Raw genomic sequence first — 24,031 nt, forward strand, 5'->3', positions numbered from 1 at the left:
AATACATAGTTACATATTTAGGAGGAATAATGTAGGCTGCATCTGGAGATTTGAAGTACAGATATGCACTGTTTTTCTTGATTAAATACACTGAAAAATACTGCTGTGAAGTTCTGGTGTCATTGTTCCAGAAAGGTTTAGAATGTGATGTTTGATGTAGAAGAGCTGTAAAATATTTTTTAAGTTTTGGTAGAATGTTTTGTAAATGAGGATTTATTTTAAAGGTACACTTTTTTGCATCACAGTGAGCCTGGTTAGGCAGTGGAACTGTGAAAGAAAGTAGCAGAAACTTTCTTATGAGAAAATGGAAGTCAAAATTGACAACTGTTTCAGTCTCAGTGGTAGTGATTGGATGAGTAAGTGTGTGTACTGGGCTGCAACGAACATGGGTGTGTCTTTAGGCTCATGTAGAAACTTTTGAGGAGTTGGGGAGCATAAACTGAAAGAAGAGCGATAATTTGTGTTCAGGTGCTAAAGGGAAGAAGGTGTTTTTTGCTATTCATTCATTTGAGAGGATGTCAATGTTGATTATTTCAAACTGACCGGGTCAAAAAGATCCTGAATATAGTGCTGAGGCAAGTTCAGTTTTGACTTGTTGACAGAGCAGTTCTCCGTTATGGTCAAGTTCTGACTTCTTCCATGGATGACTTTTTGGTTTAAGTACATCATTTTACAAAGTTTTGTCTCTGAATTTTTTTTTTTTTTTCAGAGCATTTATTGAAATGGTGCAGCTTTTAAGGCTAGTTCTTAATACTGTTATTTCCTCACTTTGAGCTTACAGCAGCTTCATTTCCCTTTCTTCCCCCAGGAATGAAAGCAGTGAAGTTCTATGCAGCTTTAAGAGCAAATACAAAATTTCTAGGAGATTCATACTATAAAAGCCAGATGTGGCCGGCAGTGCCCATCTGTGAGAGTAACTTCAAAGTGAAGGGGAAAGGTTAAGGTGTCTGCCAGATACTTCTGGTTTGGGAAGTCCTTTTCATTTATGTATTTACTTTTTCCCCATGTGCTACTCATTTTATACAATGTAAAATTGCCTTATACTTTTTTTTTTTGCATTAACTTTGTTCAGGGTTTAACAGTTATGTCTACTTGACTGATTTGTCAAGGTGGAGCTAAATGTAACTGTGTATAGTGTGGCAGCTGATCTGCTGTAGATAAGACTGTCATCCCCTATTTGAAAGACTTTATGTTTGAATTGGAGCAGTCTTGAAGTTTTGCTCACCTCATGAAATTCTTTGTAAGTGCTGTAAAGTCATCTGAAAAGTGCTCTGAAGTCAGCTGAAGAAAGGGTTTCTGAAATAATGTTCCCAAAGACCATGTTTACAAAATCACCAATATATGTGAAGTGCTCAAATTGTTTCATTAAATGTACTTAAAATGATATCGCTAGTCATCATCTTTTTGTAGAAACAGTTTTTCTAAAGATAGTGGGATACAGCTTAGCTCTTCAGATTGAGTGGAGCTTGACCAGCAAGTTGTATGGATGTTTAAATGTACCTGTTTGGCCTGTGAGCCACAGTGAATCTGAGCACTTGATGTACTTACGTGACTCAGGATAACTTGCATTCATTCATTTGATCGCTGCTGTTTGAGTAGCTTTGTAATTCCAAGCCTCATCTCTGGCCGTATGGATGGGTCCTTCACACAGCAAAAGGGGAAGGGAATTCGGATTATTCAATAGCCAGAGCAATTTAACTCAGTAACTTCATTGGTGCTAGTCTTCCTGGATTCTTTTATGTTTGGGATTTTTGACTACCATTCAGTGGAACTTCTTTATGTAAGAATCTTGACAGTATTTGTTCAGCACAAAGTTGCTGCTTAAAGATGTGCGCTAACTCCATATGTGCAATTGCTTCTATAATTCTTTTCTGTTCTTGCTAATAGTATCCTTTCAGTAGGAGCATCTTGCTTTTTGCTGCAGAAATACCATCAGGGAAAGAAATGAAAGTGAATTTCTACTGAGTATTCAGTTTGGATAGGGTAATAAAGACTTTATTTTCAGTGACAAAAAAAAAAGTGCTGTGCATGGTAAGCAAAATTGGTCTCTTCTGTGCTTAATTTTATAAAGCTCCTTTTAGATGAAATCCTTAGTTTTTGATGCAGAGCTAGAGAGTATTAAATATTGGAGTAGTGAGATGATAAACTTAAGTAGTGGAGGTGTAGTGTTGGAGGCAGCTGGGGAAGTATTGGTTTGTGGTTCATTTATTTCCAAGGCTTTCTTAGCTGTGTGCTCTGACATGGAGCCCAAGGAACCAACATGTTTCTAAATTAAACTGGCACAGGCCATCTTTAGAAGTAATACCCAGAAGATTTTTCTGTGATAAGGATTGCAAACATGAGAGACTTTTAGGAAAAAAAAAAAGCATTGCTAAATATTACTTAGTAGTACCAAGTCCTGTTTGCATTTACAGTCTTGTTAGTATATACTAATGCAAATCAAAGAGGATGATGGGGCTAGGTGGGATTTAAACACTTGTCCTGTAAGTGGTACTCTTGAAGATAAGCTGAAGGAAAAGTATCAGTTCTGTCCCTCTTAGTTTCAAATATTGATAGCTTTTCATCCTGTTTTCTCAGATGGTTTGTCATGTTAAAGAAATTGTCTTCTTCAGGAGACCTTTGTTTTGCCTCCTTCCCAGTCTGTCCTTTGAGCAACATGGAAGGCTTTATATTCACTTGCTGCAATGAGGGATAAAAAGGAAACTTTACTACTGTTATGGTGATAGAAGATAAAAGGATTTAGTTTTACAAATAAGAGGCGGGGTAGGAATTCAACTCTACCCTGTGTCTTGTACTAATTGAAGCAGTTTCTCCACACATTCTTGGATGAGTGATGCCAGCAGTACTGGGCAATATGAGAGACAGCAAAAGGGCAGACTGAAAAATACAATTGAGAATTAAAGATACCAACCTGCAGCTAGTGCCTTCTGTAGGTAGTTTTATCTACTGCAAAGGAGTAAGATGCTGTTGACTAGAAACCAGCATTCAGTACTTGTCATACAAAGAGTAAATGCAGCCAGGTCTGTTACCACAGTTACAGTCCAGCAGTTTTAGCTGTGAAATATCTCCAGGTGATATTCAATATGTTTGTCTCACTGAAGGGTTAAAAATGCTTTGGAGTACTTAATTGTGACCACAACCTGAAGCATTAAATACGTTTATGCCTGATAAAGCACCTATAGCTCTTTAGTTTTCTTTGAAACTGTAAGATGTGTAACTTGTTTCAAAGTGTGTATTTTGTGTACAGTTACTACAGTATTTAACACTGTTCATGGGTGAGCGTGTGTGACTCAGGACTGCTGTTTTGGCTTTTGAGTACTTGTATATGTAGTTACACATACTTAGATGAAGTTTTCTTACTCTTTCCCTGGAGCTGAAGCAGAAGTTCTGCTCTGTGTCTATCTTGAATCGTTTAATGTAACCAGTTATTTCACTTGTAGTTGTATTGGTCTGCCATGAGAATTGAAAATTAAAAAAGCAATGTACTTTTAATTCCTTGAGAGTTTGACATGGGTACTAGGCACTGCTGTCCACATCCAGAAGACACTAAATCAAATAGAAGCAGCAATCCCAGCATTCCGAGAATTCAGGACCCCTGTTGTCAACAGGCTTCAAATTCAGTTTCCCTTTGGTCTGGTGGGTCTTTTCATTTCTAGCTGCACAGAAACACAGCTTCAGTGAGAGGAATAAAAATTACTGCATCCAAGGGCTTTTTTTAGACACTAGTCATCAGCCTGACTTTTCTTTGGAAAAGTGGGTTAAGATGGAGTAAAAATTCTGTCAGATTTAGGAGGCATAAGTATCCTACTTACTGTTATGTGAAAGTACAGATGGTTGCACTACTGTTTCTAATAAATTGGAGGGGAATTGTGCACCCTGTTCTTGCTTTGTTTTCTAAGACACTGCTAAGCATTGGTTCCCATACAGACTTGGGTCTTGCTGAAATTTGTGTTTCAATGGCAGTTTCTGTTGAGTGTCTCAGAATTTTGTTCTGTTACTTAAGTATCTGAAATCCACCTAGTTTGTGTTCTAAATATTCCCTGTTGTCTACTAGTTGTTTAAAAAAACAAGCAGCCTGATCAGGATTGTGCTTCTTGGAAGGAATACCATTTAAATTAGACTAGATTTGTTATGATAATATTATTTAAGTTATTTTCCTGGTTAGTGCATTCCTTTCCTTTTGTAAACTATCTTTTTTGAGGTGTAGGTACAAAATACAAATTGTTGACTCTCACACTTGGATGTTTATGTGACTTTATTTTCCTTGTTGAAAAATAACCACCACCTCATTACCTACTTGATCACTAGTATATCCATAAAAAGAAGTATTTTTCTCTTTGCTGATTTTTTTCTGTCTTTGGAGATTTTCTAAGGAGAATTTCTTTTGATGTTGAGGGTATAGAAGAATGTTGGGGACTCCATATTAGTATTAAAAGTGCACTGCTGTGGAGCGCTTAACTGCTACTTGATTCTAGCTTCCATAGTGTTGCAGCTGACCTATAGGTATTGTACATTTATTGTTAATTAATTTTTATGGGATCAAGCAAGTAGTTTTTTTAGAGTGCATAGTAGACCGTCAATTACTAGATGTTGTGAAATATAGATGCATTGAGTATATGTGGCACTTGCAGCTCCAGATAGATGAGCATTTCAGCTAGCATGTAACCTTTCCTCTTTTTGTGGTCTGTTTGCTATTTCCTTTTTGGTAGTCAGCAGTTTTCTTTTTTTTTTTTTTTTTTTTTTTTAGGAGGAGTATACCAAAGGACAATTTCATTGAATATAATTTTACTGAGAACTGTTTCTCAGATAGTACCCCATAGAAGTCTTCATTTTTGTGAGGATCTAGGATCTAGTTCAAGCCGGTATCTTCACCATTGCCTAAGCCTCACACTTTTTGCAAGTTAGGCCTTTCTTCTGTGGTTAATTCTGAAGGAGATCTGAGTGCGGCTGCAGTGGGCAGTCATGAGTCTTAGTTGTGGCTCCTGATCCTGTGTCTGTTCCTGATTCCAGTAGCCTGGTATCCCCTATCTTAGGTGGTCAGTGTGACAGTCAGGGCTTTGAGGAGTTTTTTGGGAATAATTTAAATGCAAGGCAAATTTATTTTACCTTTCCTTTTTTCCCTCCCAGAAGAAAAACCACCTTTTATGTGTGGGTTGATGGAATAATCCTTCTGCAAGGGGTTTTGTAATAGATTTGGAGTAAACGGTGTGCAAATGTGGTGGTGGTGGTTGTTATTGTTAGTGTTTTGGGTTTTTTTTCCCAAATAAGCCTTTCATATTTGAGTAAGTCCGGACTATTGAATTAGACTTGCTGAAACACTGGAGGATTAAAGTTAGGGTTGTACCTTTGACTGTATCTCTCCTATCTCCATACTTACTAAAACTTGGTTGTAGCATTTGACTTGTGTTTGTGGTGGTTGGTTTGGTTTGTGTGTTGTTGTGTTTTTGTTTTTTTTAAGATACACTCTAATTTTGTATTAAATATTTACCAGGCCCACGTATAAGCTTGTCAAAAATTGGAATGGGTGCAAGCTTTAAAAGGGACTGTCACTGCCTAGTTAGTCAACAAACATTAATTTCCTGAGCTACTGTGTATGATCTGTCAATTAAACTAGGCTTTTCCTTTTCACTGAGAGGCTATTACTGAACTTTAAAAAAGGTTTTATCAGGAGAACACCAGGTGTTGCCATCTGTGTAAGGAAATTCGTTCTCTCTTAATGCACCAGGAGGGGGCATTCCAGCTCAGTTTCTTGTATGCCCCTTTTATGAAGGGTGCATTGGATGTGTTGGCAAAATGCATAGTTGTTTAGAAGGATTTTTTGTAAATATCTGCAGTTCATTCAAATTGGCAAGATAATACCAGAAACCATTTGTGTTTACAATTAAAGGACTCTTTGACATCAAAGAGGAAGAGCCTTCATTTTTCCATGCTTATGTTATCTATGCTGATCAATGCAGTATGAGGTATTGTCTGTGCTTCTTTAAAACATACTCACAATTGTGCTGAAAACTTACAAGTCTCTTTAAGAATAAATGAAAAAGACCCAGATTTGTTCCAGGATTTGTCTGAATTCATGGTTTTTAAAAAAGAGACCGCTTTTGCTTTTCTAATTACAGTTTAAAGCAGTAACTTCACAGAGCCTTTAGATTAACTTGTTCTGTGTATTTGCTTGAGGGTCTTAAGCACCACTTGAGCGTCAAGCTGGTGAATTATTTGTGATAAGGGAGGTCTGGCCTCTTTTTCTCAGAGTGTGTTGCAGCCATGTTTTTGGTTTTGCCTGCTGTTGCTACTTGTCATGACGACTTCGTTTTCCCATCAGTGGGGAAATATCAGTTTGGGAGCGTGCATCTTAGTTGTACCAGTGGAGGCTCTGTTGTACTTTTAAAGTTGAGGTTAATGAATTGTGTTACTTGTTGACCTACATTTCTGTGCACTTTTATTTTCATTAAATCCTGTCATAACTACAGGTCACCTCACTGGCTTAAATGGTTGTTTTAAAATGAAATGATATTATAAAAGATTGGTCTGCGGTTAACTTTTTCATGTGGTAAGCTAGTATGAAAACAGAATAGCAAATACTGTAGAAAATCCTAAGGTAAAAAAAGCATCAGAAGTCTTCAGAGTATGTAACTGACTTTTCTTAAGCTTAAATGGGTTTTCAGTTAATTGTGAAGTAAAATCCAAAACACTGGATTGAGAGGTTTGGTTTTGAGCATCCGTGTTTATACTGTAAAGGTGTTTGTTCTTATTAGGTACAATGAAGCAAATCTTCCATATAATTGCATTAGTGATACGTGACATTAAAGCTTAATTGGCTTATTTTAAATATCTTGCACATCAATTTCTTTTAGATTCTGAAAATTGAAAAGGTCATGAGTGCAGTTTAATATTCCAGGGTGAGAGATTTCAATTTTAGTACAATTTGTAGAGAATTAATTAGGAAACATGACTAAAAGAAAAAGGATGTTGAATGCAAATTAGGCTGTTCATTAGAGTATAGAAGCTGAAGCATCTTGAAGTGTTGTGGAAATTCAGTTGCAAACTTAGCAAGCACCTTGACTTTATTATTATTGCTTTTATTTTTTTTAAAGTAGAAGTTATTGTAATTGGTCTTCAGGGTGTAAACTTAATATAATTGTCATAAGGCACTCTATGTACTGCGTTTTTCATGGGGTTCTTTTAACCAATATTTTTGTTTTGCAGGAGATTGATGAAGCCTGCAAGAGGATAAAACGTGAAATTGATGATTTAGGCCCTGAAGTTGGTGACATCAAAATCATTCCATTGTATTCCACCCTTCCTCCACAGCAACAGCAAAGGATTTTTGAACCTCCCCCACCAAAAAAACAGAATGGAGCAATAGGAAGAAAGGTAAATAGTATGCTGTTCAGTAACTAGCTACTCACAGTTGTGTGGGCAATTAAATACGAGCCTCAACTGTTTTAAGTGTATTTGGACAGCAGCAAGTAGATGATTTTTTTTAATATATCCCTAATAATCCAGTGTTTTAGCACATAAAAATTTTTAGATAACTCAGTTTGTTTCTCAGTACAATGCAAAATTCTGGCTTCCATCTATAAGACCATAATGTTCTAGTAATGATTTGTCTGAATGGGAGTGCCTTTTGTATACTTTTTTTTAATGAGAAATACACTAAGTCAGATTAAATACTGAATTTGACAACCACATGATTTATGTGGGTGGGATTATTTTCCCTAAGTAACTACTCTGAGACATGCTCTTTTTGGAAACAAAATGGACAATCTATTTAAGAGATGCTGTCAAGCAGGTTTTGTCTGTTTCTCAAGGTTTGAGAGAAGGTGCAAGTTGAAACAAATACTATGTTCATGTTTTCTGTAGTAATAAGCAAGGAACTGAGGTTCTTTCCTTGGGCAAAAAGGGTTGTGAAATAGAAAAATGTGAAATGACACTAGTGAGTGTTCTTCATGAAATTAACAGTTCAATTCCTAAATGCTAACATAAACCATATTAGAAACTATGTGGTTATTTCTCTAAAACTGAGCATTTGGAAGGAGGTTCCTCAAGTTAAACTAATGCTATATGAAACTGTTGCAATCACAAAGTTAAGATTTTGAAGGTCAAAGCTGAATCATACTATCTGCTCTAGGCAGGGTTTGTTCCTTGATTATTTGCTTTTCTGTGTGGTACAATGCATGTAGAATACTAGTGACAACTTTCTAGTGTTCTGGAAGAATAAATCGCTTAATAAATTTAGTGAAATTAGTCTTTTTCCTATTGAAGTTGATTGCAGAATGCAGTCAATGTAAAAATCATGAAACTAATGCTGCAACAAGATTGTATTAGCAAATGGCTTGAATGAAATTGCTTTTCAGTGATGAACAAGCGATAGTTGTATATTTCATTAGATTTTCATTCATGTTTAAAACTGTGCACTTCAAAATAGGCTGTTTCTGGTTTTCTTGATAAGAGGGTAACAGATGCAGTGTGTAGCTTTTGTTATGTTGAACTGACAAAGCCAATACCTGTGCCTAAGAGGAAGACACTCTCAGTGTAGCAACTACTTTACTACAAGAAAAATTGACAGCCTGGAACAATATCAGTTGTAGGCAAAAGCAGGCACAAAATATGTAAGCAGGGGATTATGTTTTTATTATGTTTAAAAAAGAACCACACCACTTTTCCTCTTTACCTGCTTTGCCTGAAATGTTCTGCTGTGTGTGGTGGTTTTTTTTTTTTTTATTTCCATAGCAAAACTAGCAATAAGTGAAAGAGTGTCTGTGTGTGTTGTAAATTTGCTTACAAATTGTTTTAGTTTTAGTTAGTCTTAGTGATCAAGATGTGTAAAGTAGAACCATGGGTTGCTCTGCCTCCACTATCTTGCGAAGTGTCTGTTTTCTCATGATGTCCTGTGGGAGTTGAGCCTATTTTTTAGAACTGCTGAGAAGGGCGAGTTAGCAGGAGATCTGAATCATTTCAAAGTCTCTAATGGTCATAAAAACTAAGTGAAGTGCTTGCAGTATCTCAGTAAGTATCTCCTGAGCTTTAACTTGATGAAAGAAAAGTAGGATACTGGAAGTTATGTGGAATGTTGCAGTAGTAGTGATGGTAACAGCTAGTATTTATACAGCTTGATAACACTTTTTTTGTTCTTTTAGGTGTGCTAGCCAAGATCAGCTATTGCTGCAAGAAATCTAAGGATTAAAGATAAAATGCTTTTAGTGGTTACAGTTAATCAGAGTATTTAATTTATAATCGGGGGGAAGATGACTTTAAAAGGAGCCTTTCTACTCCCTTTTCTTTCCAGACTGCATTCTGTGTTTTGTTTCAGGAGTCTTAAGCATTGCTAGTTAATACATACACAACATAGAGATATTTTTATATATAGATAGTAAGTAGATTTCTTTTTTTATTAGAAGTAACTTGTTTAATTTAATCTTTAAAACCCTTTGGTATATCAAACTGTTAATCTGATATTTTAAAACATTTTAAACGTAACTATTTCAGTAAAACTGTAGTTAAAGGTCATTAAGTACGATTTATTGTTTTATATAGTTGAGTGCTAATTTCATTTGATTTCCTGCAAACTCTATATTAATACTTTGATTTGGGCTTCAAAGAGATGGGGTAAATTAATAAGTTTTTTTCCTTAAATTTATTGCACTTTTACATTAATTGTATTTTTTTAAGCACTGTGACATTAACAAATAAGATCTGAACATACAACAGAATCTGCCGTGTAAATAATAAGTTCAGGAAATTCAAGCACAAGTTAAATTGCTGGACCTTTGTGGACTAAGCGTACTAACAGCATTGAGTTATTGGCATTGAAGTGTCCTAACAGAAACTGGTGATTAAAAGGAGGACCAAAACTTGTTGACAGTGCATTGTAGTTGATGAAGGTTCTGGGTATGGATGCTTCATACTTTAACAGATCCCAAAAAAACCCGAAACTTTTTAGATAAAGTATTCTGTGTAAGCTGAAAATTGATTGACTGGCCTTTTATTGTGGGAGTGCTAGTTCAGTTTGCATATTTAACGGCTTGCATATTTATTTATGAAAATATTGTGCTTTCGTGTCAGCACTTAATTATATTGATATTTGTTGCTTTTGTCTCTGACTAATCTCTGCAAGTTAGCCATGAATGAAAGGTGTACAGGTTTTGTTTTTTTAATTTGAGTTCTAAGTAGTGCATTGTTTAAGGGTGGAGTGCTGTAATGCCAAATTAATATCAACTTTTTTTCCTCTTAAGTATTGCTTTCAGTATATAGTAGTATTTGGGCAAACTTGGACCTTAAGTCTACTGAGACAAGCTGAGCATAATAAATAGCTGACTGGCCAAGTGGTCAGCCAGGAGGAAAAGAAATCAGCAGGATTATCACTCTAGTCCAGCTGCTGGTTTCATTGTAATCGGAGCAAATTGCTAAGGGTCTCTTAAATTCTCATTGCTAAACCAAAACAATGATGATAGAATGCTCTGAAATTAAGAAGTGAAACGTAAGTACTTTTGATGAAGTGTTGAATGGTCTTTTCTGAGGTACCTGATAAAATTTGCTAACAACACGTGATTTAATGTGGTTACTTAGGATAAGAGCTAATGATGCCTGTAGGCTGGTACACCGCATACCTGAACATAAAATTAAAAAGATGGCAGATCAAGCCTCACAACTTGGACATTACCTGTGCTTTAATTTTTCTGAGAGACTGAACCTTCAGAAAGTTTCTAGAAACTTAAGAATGCAACTTCAAAATAAGTAAAGGTATTTGAATATCTGGTAATTTTAAAAGGCAAAGTTGAAATTAGATATATATTGTGGAGGATTTTAGTTGTAATGTTTGGTAACTGCTTTATTCCAAACGAAAGTGAAAGAACATACTATGCTGGTACAGTTGTATAAGCTTTGATTTAATGTTATTTCACCAGTTTGCCCTGTTTAGGCTTTAAAAAAAAAAAACAACCTGGGATTAACAGATGATGTTAAAGGCATCCAGTGTAACTTGTCATTTTTTATCAGAGATGTCAGTAAAATTTTGAATAGCAGTTTTAAAAGTAAAATGTTTGCCCTTCTGTTTCTTTTTTCTCATGACTGACACTTGTTGTATTGTTAATACAGACATAGGGGAGCAGAAACCAGTGAACAAAATTTTAATAGTAGTTCATCTGGTTGATTTCAGATTCCCCTGTAAAGTGTAGGAGCTCTGGTAATTATTCATGAAGTGAAGGAAAGTTTGTGAAAATTTTTGGTGTGGAGGCAGAATCAGAGCTCTTCTTCAGGACAAAGCAGTTACATTTACTGTTTTATTTTTCAACAGGTTGTTGTGTCCACTAATATTGCTGAAACATCTTTAACAATAGATGGTGTTGTGTTTGTGATTGATCCTGGCTTTGCAAAGCAGAAGGTAAGTACTATTTAATTTTCTCTTTCTAGTAGGAAAGATACTGGAATTTGGTTTACTCAGGTAACTTCTCCCTTTGTAAACACTGAGAGCGCTTTTCCCAGTTGGAAACTTGACCTTGGTTGTTTTGGTTTTAACTTATAGTATGTTTGCACTGAGTCTGCACACTTTAGATATATAGAGCAGTCCAAAACAGTGCAGTGCAGAATAATTTTATTTTTAAAAAGTTGAAATATGAGGATTTTGAGAGTTAGACCTGGAATATGGATTTTTCCTAGGTATTATACTCTGGAAAGGGTGAGTTTGTACTGTGTCTGTGCTTGAGAATGCTCAAGTAAAACAAATAAATCATATGAAAATAAATAAAAATGGTGCTAGGAGCCACCTCTTCTTTTAAGGTCATGTTAGTGTGGAAAGCTCCAGCACTAAAATGAGAAGAGAAAAATAATACCTAGGGTAGTACTTTTTCTTGTCAGTATTTATCATGTTGCAGCCCTGAAGATTGTCACTGGGCTTGTATTGTGCTGCTTGGAAGAACATCGTGGGATGTTCAGAGGAACTGAAGTAGTTTGCCTGAAGTCAACCAAATAATTAAAGACAGAATAAAATTCAAGATTCTTAATCTTCATGTAGTTTTTTCACTAACTGTTACTGATTTTATAACTTGGTTTCTTAGACTTTTCCTTTAATACTCATATACATTGTCACCCTTTTAAACTTTTGCAAAATGAGAGGCACAACAGAACGTGAGTACAGTCAATGCGTCTTCATATACAAGTTTCAGTCACCATTTAGGCTGAGGTTTTTTCACAAGTAGTTCTTATAATGGAATAATACCTTTTGCAATAACAAAGGTTTTGTATATGTTGTATATATGTTCACACCAGGAGGCTGTTAAAACATGAACCAAACAACATCTGAAACTGACTACTTTCTTTTTTCTCAGTATATTCTTTTCCATGAGCCATAATGAGTGGGAAGGGCTGCTGTTTATGACTTCAGTGGAAATTTTACAGTAAATTCCAGCTTATATTTTGTACTGTGAAAGCCTTCATATACTCTTGGAATACAGTCTTGCTTTGTCATCAGTCTGATTTTTACAGTTGTGTTCAACTTAATGTTAGATTTTTCTGACCTCTAGTACATGATCGTTCAACCTTACAATTGTATCAAGACAGCTTTTTTCCATGGAATTATTTGAGCATCAAGAGTTTGTTTAGCGCTCTTGAGAACAAATTGGACACATTATTTCTGCCATGAAAATCTTATCTAAATATGCACCCATTTAAAGAGGATGGGGAGCCTGGCAGGAATCGTTGTTAACAAAAAGTAAATGCTGTTATCTAGGCAGTTGTATTTGAAGCTTTCTGTCACAGATACAAAGGCTTTTGTAACCATTTTTTTTTCTCCTTTCAGATATATCCAACTTAATATTTTATAGGCATTTCAAAATAAATTTAAAGCAGTCTTTATATTTTTAGATAGTTGTCTTATCCATGAGCAGTGTTAATTCTTTTCCTTATTTCCCGTTCTTGTTCCACATTAAAACAGGTATACAATCCTCGTATCAGAGTGGAGTCTCTCTTGGTGACCGCGATTAGTAAAGCTTCTGCTCAGCAGCGAGCTGGCCGTGCTGGTCGTACTAGACCAGGCAAGTGCTTCAGGCTTTACACAGAGAAGGCTTACAAAACTGAAATGCAGGTAAGATTGCTATTTTTTAGGTTGTGTGAGTAAGAACATCATGTCAGTACAGATAGTCAAGTGCCATCCTACCAAACAAAATCAGAATTTGAATGCTTGTGTAGTTTACAGTGTTTGCAAAAACAAGTATTCTGACCTTTCTTGTTTTCCTCCCCTCACAGGACAACACATACCCTGAAATTTTGAGGTCTAACTTAGGATCTGTAGTATTGCAGCTCAAGAAGCTTGGTATAGATGATTTGGTACACTTCGATTTTATGGATCCTCCAGGTATCTCTATTCTATCTTGTCTACCGTGATATGATTTGACTTTGAAATCTTTTATTTTGGTGACTATTTTATAGAACAACATGGGATGAATTCCTTTATGGTTTTTATTGGTTTTATTGTAATCCATAAGGAATGTCTTTTGTTTATCCTGAAATTTAGTGCTCTGTGTCTTAAAGCAAGCTTTTTATGTTTCTGTCTGCATAACAGCTTTTAATGGAACCAAGGAATCCACTGAATACCCCTTACCTGTGGAGGATAAGACAAAATTATGGGCATTAGAGAATCTGTTACTTGATGAGGTTTTTTTTTTAACTTATCACCTTGATTACACATTCTAATTGTGCATCAGTTAACAATTGGATGGAAGTAAAATTGGCTAGTGTTCTTAAAGCTGTATACATGTTTTTGGCTCAAACTATAAAGTTATCTCCCTTTTGACAATGTTCATACATGCTTTAAACTATAATTGGGCTTTATTATAGCTGGGTTATATCGCTAATTAAAAATGTAGATCAACTGTATATAAATACATTGAAGTTGGCTGTATTTTTCCCCCTAGAATAAAAATAATTTATCATCTCTTAAGTTTTTAAATAGCTCCACAGAACAGTTGCATTCTTTGTACTATGCAACATGTATGATAGCTTAGCAGGAAGGCTTTTGGATTTCCTTCTGTTTTTCTTTGTGGGTGCAATAAATACTCCCTATGAGGGATGCAGGATTAAGAGAACATTCTTACAGGCTCCGATTTGTGAAAGGCTAAAGATATCTGAAGTTGACACGGCTGAGATTTTAGCACTGTATCAATCTATTTTGTATAGAACAAGGGAAAATGCATCAGTGCATTGGTGGAGAAGTGATATTACTATGATACTGAATATTTCACAATGCCACTGCTGTCTGCATTTTGAAAAGCAGTAATCTTCATATATATATATATTTTCTATATATTTATATATATTTTTTCTATATATATATAAATATATAAATTTTTTGATCCAGTTAAGAGCCCTTCTAAATAAGTGAGATTGTTTTTTCCCCAGTTCATTCGTGTCTGGATGTATATTACCTGAATTTAGTAACAATTTTGTGTTTGGAAGTCAGTTGAAAGGAGAGCAAAATAATAAGATGTCTTGGAACAGTCTGTGCCTCCTCATTTTTTGCTTATTCAGAGCAGTTTGATTAATGTGCTTACCTAAATATTTTTTTCTTTCAGCTCCTGAAACTCTGATGAGAGCCTTAGAGCTTTTGAATTATCTGGCTGCTTTAAACGATGATGGAGACTTGACTGAGTTGGGATCCATGATGGCTGAATTTCCGTTGGACCCACAACTGGCTAAAATGGTTATTGCAAGTTGTGACTACAACTGTTCTAATGAGGTCCTATCTATCACTGCCATGTTGTCAGGTAATAGCAGGGACAGAAATACTAAACAAAATGCATATCTTCAGTGTGGGGAAGATTGGAGTTTTCCACTTCAAAAACATAAACGATACGAATATGTTGTAAAATTAAAGTTGTTTTTTAAAACTTCACATAGGGGCTTATTCAATCATGGTTTTACATGGAGACCTTGAAACTAAGAAATAGTAACGTTTAAAAATTAGTATACGTAGGGTGGCCAGTTTGCTCCTAACTTTAGATAAAGGTGTGTATATATTTGGATTTATGGGGGGTGGGGTGGGGTGGAAATCAGGCTAGTGGAACCGAAATTTCTTTCTAGGCTCATGGTCGGGACCAGAAATGTCAACTCAACCACTCTGTTTTTAAGACAGTGAAATCTGTTTTGTATTGTGCTTTCTTTTGCACTTTGATAAATCCCAGTATTTCCAACAGGATTACAGTGTAATTTATATTAAACTGTAAGCTTGTACATGAAAGGATTATACATTTTTCAGTCATTAAGTGAAGAACAGTCATTACTTTTGAACAGAAGAAAGAAACTTTAGGAGAGGATGTATATTTGTAAGAACTCATTTGTGCGCACAGCTGTACTTTGCTGTGTTATGTGAATAGCAGTGCGTCAGAACGGAGCTGCTTGTTGAGAGAGCTTGAGGAGAGAAAAATGTTATGAAGTAAGGCTTGTACTTCATTTCCCACTTACGTGGAACTGACTTTATTTTATAGCTAGTAGTCATGGGACAAGCAGCAAGATTTAGTGTATTATGAAAATTGGGATGTTCTTATTCAACTATTCTTGTCTTACCAGTCTCTTCACAATGCAGGAGTACTGCTTACATGGTTAACTTGGTTGAATAGAGAAAAAAAAATGTTTTGGTTAAGTGTAAAATCTGTTGCTTCAGTTTAGTCTTACAGTATATTTATATGAAAGTTTTTAAGAACAAGCTAAAATGTTTGTTGCAGAGTTATGATTGTTCAGACTCAGAGCAGATGGGCAGGGCAGAATTGTAATAATTTTATTTAATTAAATAGTAGGCTTAATTGCGGAGGTGGTGGTAGGTTGGTGCCTGTCTTTCTCTTCTCTCCTCTGCCCCCAATCTCTACTACAGAACAGTAAGTGTAGTATTTTTGTCTGGGGTCTTCAACTGATTTGTCTTAGTCCTCTTTCTATTTACCTTTTCCCAGGCCATGGTAGTTTCTTTTGTTTTTAAGACGCAATGTCATAAGTTTTTCTAAAAAAATTGATTGAAGCTGGTTAGTGTATGGATTGTGACTAAAATTCTGCTATTTAAAAAAACTTAGTCCTAGTATTTATGAGGACTATTTCTCAAAGTAAATGCTTTTTTAAACCAGCAGCATGACTGTGTGTCATGATGCCTTAAGTCCACATAAAGATTGTCAAGCTCTGAATAGCAATCTGTGTATTAATAGTTGGGAAAAGAGCAGCGAATAGCATTGAACAAATGAGCAGATTAAAAGATTGTACTTCATTTTATAAGAGCAGTGGTGTCTTATTTGGGGATAGAAAGTGCTGATACTTATTCAAGACAGTAAGTTAAGCCAGTGATAGAGTAATTTGGAATTTACTTTTATTAGTCCGAGTTTGAAATCAATATATACTTTGCTGTGTGTTTTCGAGTGCAGGACCCAAAACACAGGGTGTTTTGTACCTGCATTTCCTTTTTATTTAATGCATTAGTATTTTTGATTTGTTACCATGTGATTCACAGTTGCAGTGTGTATTTTTTTTTCTCAAATTCCATCCATTCTTCAATTCAGCATATTTTTGAAATGTAATGTTTTGGAGCTTTTATGGGAATTTAATAATAAAATAGAACAACATAACGTACCACAAAAAGACCCTCATCTGTTAGGGACAGATGAGATGGAAAGAGGTGTTCTCATGAGATTGGTGGGCTTCAGTTGTGAGAAGGCTAATGTAGTCCCAAGCAGCTGGAAAAAGATAAAGGATTTGTAGTATCTTGCTTAGCATTAGTTTTATTTAAATTTAACCTCTTAAAAATTACAGCTACTTAAAACCGAATTATTTTTTTTTAATTCCTATAGATTTCTCTAAAGTCAAGATCTCTTATAACTACTTTGAACATATTGTGAATTAGTATTGACATTACAAATCTATAAGAATGTTCATAAACCATGAGTTAAGTGGGCTGTGATACCATTTGTGGCCTTTGGTAGTCTGTGTTTGGAAAAACAATGTTAAAACACAATTTTTGGATTCAAGTCAGACTTATGTAAGAGAATATAATGATAGAAAAAGCTCATCACATTGCAATTTTTATTGTTTGGGATTTATTAATTTCAAGTAGTGCCAAAGGACGGTTTAACCTCCCACCACTACCGCTACCATCACAACCTTAGACAATACTTTCATTCACGTATTTCTGTATACCAGTGCTGATAACAATACCATCTGGGGAAGAGGACTTAACTTTACCAGTGTGTTCTATCTAGTAGCAGACTTGTGATAAAACATGTGCTTGTTTAGGCTGTGCTAGTGCAGTACAGTTGCAGAACTGTCTTCTTCACGCTGTCCACAAAGGCTTTCTCAGAAAGTAAATCTGCAATTGAAGTGTTTTGTTAAAAGGGGTACAATCCCCTGGTAGAGCTATCAGCACTGGGACTTGAACTAAGATCTGTTTAATCTTCCAGTATACATATATATGATGGCCTTCAGACTAGAGATTTTGATGCCTACATATAGTTCTATTAAAATAATCAGGTACTCTGTAGCTTTGAAACCCTCTTGTCTTACAGATGTGGTTAGGTGTTGATGTACCAAATCAAGGTAGTAAACAGTCCAAGATGCAGTCGGAGGCCATCCTGCCCTGCCCTATGCTCTGTGAACTGACCTAGCTAGGCCTTGTTCCTCTGTCTGTGAATGCGTGACTCATCGATATGGGCGTTTGTGTTGGGCCCATACCAACCTTGTTTAGTCCCACAGTGTTTTGTTCGCCCCACGGAAGCAAAGAAAGCAGCAGATGAAGCCAAGATGAGGTTTGCCCACATAGATGGAGATCATTTGACGTTGCTGAATGTCTACCATGCTTTCAAACAAAGTAAGTGTGCAACTGTTTTAGCAAAACTATTTGTAATACCTTGTGCTGCCAGCTTTTGTTCCTGGGTTCCAAGGACAATTAGGGCTTGTTTTTTTGAGCCCTTTTTTAGCCTATTGTAACCTCTTTTTTTAGTAGGTAAAAAGCTTTTTAAGTGCAGCTTTCCTTTGGAGGAACCAAACAAAAATACCTAGCCAAGAGATCATGTAATTAACTGAGTATGGAGACAAGTCAGGCTTTTAAATCAATGCTGAATACCTTTGAACAGAAGGAAGTGCTTCTATAATTAAGAAATATTGGAAGCTTGTTATCTGCTATTAGTTACAGAAAAATCTACATAATTGCTTAGTAATTTTTCAGGGAGGGGAGTGCAGAAGATACTCTGAATTTGGAGGATACATTCTAGAACCAAACCTTTTTAATCCTAACTTTTAAATATAGTTAGGAATTCAGTAATAAGCCTCGGGGATGGATTGAGAGGCAAAGGGGTGTTGCATCAACAAGAAGTAACTTAGAGCCATATGATAAGTTCATTTCATTTACCTCATTTCTGTGTATGGATTTTAGGGAAAAATGTATGGTCCTCCTCAGCGTAGCTGAAGTGTATTTTAGCAGATTGAAAAAGATGGGAATTAACAGGTGAAGCTAGGAGTTCTCTTGAAAAATGACTGTGTAAGTGGCACACTTTTTAAACAGTAACTTACCCTGGTGATAAGTAAAATTATTGCTCTCAACTGCAAACCAGGTTAAATTAGATGCTCCAGTTGCATTTTTCTGTAAGCAAACAAAAAAGCAGCAGTATTTTACCTTGAGAGAGAGGGGGGGGAAGGATTAAAAGGTGGTGGGGGGGGGGGGGGACGAGGGGATGGACAAAAAACCACAAACAAAAACCCCCAACCAAAACCAAATTAAAAACCCAAAAAACCTACAAACCACACAACTGGGTGCCCCTTTCTGTTGCAGCTTTGATTTAGGCAGTTTGCATTTAAACATTCTAACAGTGTATCATTATGTGGCAACCCAAAATGAGGATATCTTCAGAGTTAAAATCCAAACAGAGTACTCAAAACTGTTTAAAAAAAAAAAAAAAAAGTAGTTGAGAAACTTCTACTGAATACCTATGAATTGGAGGCACCTGTTGCCTGTTTTTCTGTTAACTCTTTAGTTAGCAGGACCCAATATGTCTTGCAGACATCTTGTGTGTGGTTTTGGAAGCCACTGCTTTCATATTCAGGTTACTGAGGGGTGGAATTCTTGGTCAATAATTGTTCAGTTTCGCTGTAAAATTGAGCAGGATATCTGGGTTTCAGGATCAGAAGACAAAATGCTGCTGCTGTTTGTATCTAGAACAATATGAAACAGTTCTAGGTCATCTAAAATGCACAGTTCAAATGACACAAAGTAACATGCTATGATACTAGAATTATGACTGCTGTACAGTGTACAAGAGCTTCAGCATTCATGCTTTATTTTAAATACTTTCTGTAAGATGAAGTGCAGAAACAACTTTGCTCAAGTTATGTAATGTTCGTTCTTTTCAATGCAAATTAAGAATGGTCTCTCTCTGCACAAGATATAACTTAAGTTTTGTTACGGCTGGTTTTGTTGGATTCAACTGACAAAGATTAGAAGAGAGTAACTTAATGTAACAGAATAGATAGGGAGAACTGGGTTTCTTGATGTTAAACATGCAGATTTTTATCCTGACAGGATGGCTTAGGCTTGATGTCTTAACAGATTTCATGTTGGCTATCAGCAGTAGAAACAGTAACTTAAGTTGCCTACATTCATTTAAACTGCTGTGAAGTACATCATACTTAGTATTAGATTAGTCTGTATAGCTTGTAACTGTTACTTCAGCACTTAATTTAAGGAGGTTTTGCTTTCTCAAATACATCATAATTATGTACAATATTCCTGTGTGTTCGCTTCATGCTACTGTTAAAAATGGTGCAGTGTTCCTTATATTAATTTAAGTTTTGTGCCACATGTTTGGAAGATGATTTTTCTAGTTGCAGTTGTTTGAAATGTGTGAAATTTATTGGTGTGGTATTTCAGCAAAACATTAGTGATTGTGTGTATATTAAGTTGGGGATGGGGGTGAATCTAGTTTTCTTTTGTCCTGACCACACATTTCCTGAATAGAAAACAATTTGGGCAAGTTATCTAATGCAAGAAATTAACTGAATAAACTAAGAGCTGTTGTAATTTATGAAAGTTTATGGATTTTTTTTTCTGGTTCATCTGACTGATCAGTTGATTAGTTGCTGTTTTATTTACTTATTCTAATTGGATGAAATGCTTATTTTTGATTCATGTTTTTTAATGTTGCAGATCATGAGTCGGTTCAGTGGTGTTATGACAACTTCATTAACTACAGGTCCCTGATGTCTGCAGACAATGTACGCCAACAGCTGTCACGAATCATGGATAGATTTAATTTGCCTCGTAGAAGCACTGACTTTACCAGCCGAGACTATTACATAAACATAAGAAAGGCATTAGTTACCGGGTATTTCATGCAGGTATGTGTGCATTCTTGTAGGGATCATAGTTCAGAGTTTGTGGCTTTTAATGTTAATGCTATAATGTTACTGTTAATATTATAATTTATCAAAACTTCATGCATGTTACTTAAATACTGTGTGGCTAACTGTATTACCAGGTAGTCTTTATCAGGTTGCTTGATTGTTACTCAAGTAGTACATTCTTTAGTCATATCTTAGGTGGAAGAGAAGTTGTAGGGAATCATACTAGTATTGAAATAACTGTTTCTGGCATGACAGTCAAGAACTGACTGCTGACTTCTGAATAGCTGGGGAAGTAACTTCATAAAACATTGCAAAGTAACTGCAGAATATGTAGTTTTAAAATTATTTGTAATTTGATACAAACAGGGGAAGTATAGTTATATATAAACATTAATTACATGTAATCCTCATAGAAGGAGAGTATTATCTTTTGCATACTTTTCCATATTTATATTTCACTTTTAAATTACACGAGTCACAAGTACCGGAGTACTGGAACAGGTCTGTAATTGCAAGATGTATGCTGTTTGCAACCCATTTGCCTCTTGAACCAGGATGGTACGGAAGCTGGTCACCACTGCTGCCTCCTGGATGCTTTGCATTTCATGTTAAGCATGCCTCCAAGCTAGAATGCAGGCTGAGATTTGATTTCCCGCCCCCCCCCCCCCCCTCTTCCCCTCCAGCATAGTCCATTCCTGCTGGGTGTTTGCTGTGTGGTTTTGTTGTTTTATTTTGTTTTGTTTTTTGTCTTCATTCATACATGGGGCTAGAAAACACCCCTTTGCTGGCTCTTACAGACCTGGGAGTGCAGAACCTTTAATGGAAGCAGCTCTGACTTTGGACTGTTGCAATAATGTTTTTGCCAGCAAACATGCATTCTGATGCATCTCAGCAATGTCTGTCCTAAAGCCTGACTTCTAGAGAACACAGCCTTGTTATCTTTGAGGCTGACCAGTGCCCATGGTATTTCCTAATTTTTCACATGAGCTGTGCTCTGGTGGTATTTGCACACAATGGCTGAAAAGGGAACCACTGGTCAACACTCTGCAGCTTAGAATGGCGAGCAGCTTGCCAGGCATGCACTTACCACGTCCCAACTGGAGTGCAGACTGGGGTGCCATCTATGAGTAGACCCTGCTCCAAGGAAACAGTCCCTTCCCCAGGGCTAAGCCAGCCAGTCTGTAGCAGAAACATATTTCTGGGTTTTCAGAATACAGGAATATCAATGTCAGCAACTGCATTTCACTGTAATGCAATGGGAGATGAAAGCTGCTGGCTGCTTCTAAATATTTAAATGGTCCTAAAGACTGACTTGCTGTAACCCTTCAGACAAGTGGTTAGTCACTGTGTTCAGTCCCGGCTTTTGGGATGCATCATCTTCATTGTTCTTGGGGGATTCTTTAACACACATTTCTACCTACACTTTTAATTCTGCAGATGTTTTGCAAAAGGAAGAACAGCTCTGCCCAGTGGTCCTTGTTGAGCTCCAGCTGGTTGAGGCAGGTCAGATTCCCATAGTTGCGTGTTTGCTTGGCAGGATACCCTATGGCTTCCTTCATTTGCTTGGGACCTATAGGAGGTCATGTCCTTGGAAGCTGGTGCACTGTCAGTTTGTTACCTGGAGTGGAATTCTTCCTCCAGTAGATGTATTCCTGACATGGATATGGAACTGCTCTGTCGGTGTAGGTAGCTTTTTGGTCTCTGCTGCTCAGGAGTTAAAGATCTGACTTTATATTTTTGGTGTGAATAGAGTAGAGGGCTGCCTTGGTAAAAACAAAAGCCTTTCCAGAAGTCTCCTCAGACTTCTGTGGTCAGTAGGTTGCATAGCACCCTCCTCACCCAAAATGCCTAATTGAGTTTTTGGGCTGAATCAAGAGATAGCTATGGCAAGCCTGTTGAAGACATTTGGAGTAGAAGCCATTTCAAGAGTTTCTCTTCTCCTTTACTGTGTTGAAGTCCATTTTATTTGGAGTTTCTTTTGACTCTTCAGCCTCCGTGATAGTGTGCTACCTGTTTAGTGTTGACTCTGAACTTTTTCTCATTACTTCCATGTTGCTTTGAGTAACCTTCAATAGGAAACTTAAATATCTGTTTTGTGTATTTAAATTATTACCAGCAGCTGAAGTACTTAAAAATGTAGTTTGTATGCACATTGTACCCTCTCTAAGTGGATATTCAGGCTCTGGCATTTGGGGGCTCTTGTTCAGAAAACCCGAGTAATGAAATGCATATCATCATTCTTTGTCGTCTTAGTACAGAACTTGTGTGGAATTCCACGTTACAGAGGATGTGCACATACAGTAGATAGTCTGTGTGTGTAAAGTACTAAGGTCTATGGGCAACACATGACAGAAGTTGATTCTTCGAAAGTTTAAAAATGCTGTGTGAAGTGGCACAAAAAAGTAGCAGCCGTTGTTCTGAAATAGTTCTTATTGACTGCATTGTTCTATACTTTGTTTTTAGGACACTGGACAATCACCAATCATAGAATTTTACTGTAGAAATTCCTGTACTAATCAAGACCTGTGATTAATATCAGACAGTGTGGCCCTGTATTAACTATTGAAATTGTACTAATGATATAATTAGTACTAAGTACTGTAAATTTGCCTGATTTCAGTTGTGTGTCAGTGACTGGTAAATGTGGAATTTTTGCTGGTGACAAATCATCTCTTTACTCTTCATATATAAATTCAAACTTGAATTCCAGTAAATCTGCCATAGGTAAGCAAAGGGAATAGTAAAATAGTTTAAAACTGTCAGCAATTTTCTGTGTAGAAAAACTGGTGGATAGATACTGACAAGAAGTTAAGTCTCAAATTTTTGTGCTATGTCCTTGGTTTCTTCTAGTGTTTATAATGGAAAACTTAGTGGCTTTTTTTCCAGCAACTATTCGTATATCACACATGAGAATATGTGAAGTATATATAAATACAGCAAGAGTGGTGTATCATTAAGAAACTACTTGTTGACAACAAAATTCATCAGAGCAATGCTGCTTTCTCAATACTTCCAACACTTGACATATCCTGTTTTAAGAAGGGAGAGGGATTGGAAGATTGTACAACTTTAACACAATTGTAATTTAAGAAAACTCATGAACTAGATATAGATGGTTACTTAAAAGTAGTAGAAAAACTAACCTAATAGTTTAAAAAGTGTTAATACACATATAGCTGAAATAACTGTATGGTAAATACTAAGTAGAAAACAATTACACTGCAGGAAGTAAACTAAGGAAACAGTTGAATTGGAGGAGGCAAGCAAGTGCTGAAGTATCTTAAAGATGGATCATCTTCCTCATTAAGATTATTTTTTTGAGACTGATACTACAAGTTTTCTAAAAGAAGTTGGGTTTTTATCATTGTATTTCCAATCTAGTAGTGAGGGCCTTCAAGTAAAAATTTAGATAATAATTTAAAGGTGGACAAAGTCCTGTGATGCCTTCAAATCAAGCTTGGAATCTTTTTTGCAAGATGTGGCTTAGTCAAACACAGAATTTATCAGGGTCACTGCAGAGGATGACATTAAATGACCTGTGCTGTATGAGAAGTTAGATGTCAGATGATTGGACTACTAATTAAAATCTCATTCTTTCTGCTACTCAGTCTTTGCTGTTTCATATATAGAGTGGTATATATTTTGAAGTATTTACAACCTGTTGCAGCAATGC

The 24,031-nt window shown here is 36.1% G+C and overlaps 1 protein-coding gene across 1 annotated transcript in view; it reads left to right on the forward strand.

Annotated features, from left to right (window-relative positions):
- DHX15 (DEAH-box helicase 15) overlaps positions 1 to 24,031 on the forward strand; it is a 45,878-nt gene that overhangs the window by 17,816 nt on the left and 4,031 nt on the right. Inside the window, exons 6-12 of the mRNA XM_080343754.1 lie at positions 7,204 to 7,371; positions 11,294 to 11,380; positions 12,929 to 13,078; positions 13,240 to 13,348; positions 14,565 to 14,756; positions 17,708 to 17,830; positions 20,162 to 20,352. Of these exons, the coding sequence (XP_080199880.1) occupies positions 7,204 to 7,371; positions 11,294 to 11,380; positions 12,929 to 13,078; positions 13,240 to 13,348; positions 14,565 to 14,756; positions 17,708 to 17,830; positions 20,162 to 20,352 (1,020 nt within the window). The remainder of the gene's footprint in view (positions 1 to 7,203; positions 7,372 to 11,293; positions 11,381 to 12,928; positions 13,079 to 13,239; positions 13,349 to 14,564; positions 14,757 to 17,707; positions 17,831 to 20,161; positions 20,353 to 24,031) is intronic.

The sequence above is a fragment of the Nesoenas mayeri genome (assembly GCF_963082525.1).
Source record: "Nesoenas mayeri genome assembly, chromosome: 4".
Taxonomy (NCBI): domain Eukaryota; kingdom Metazoa; phylum Chordata; class Aves; order Columbiformes; family Columbidae; genus Nesoenas; species Nesoenas mayeri.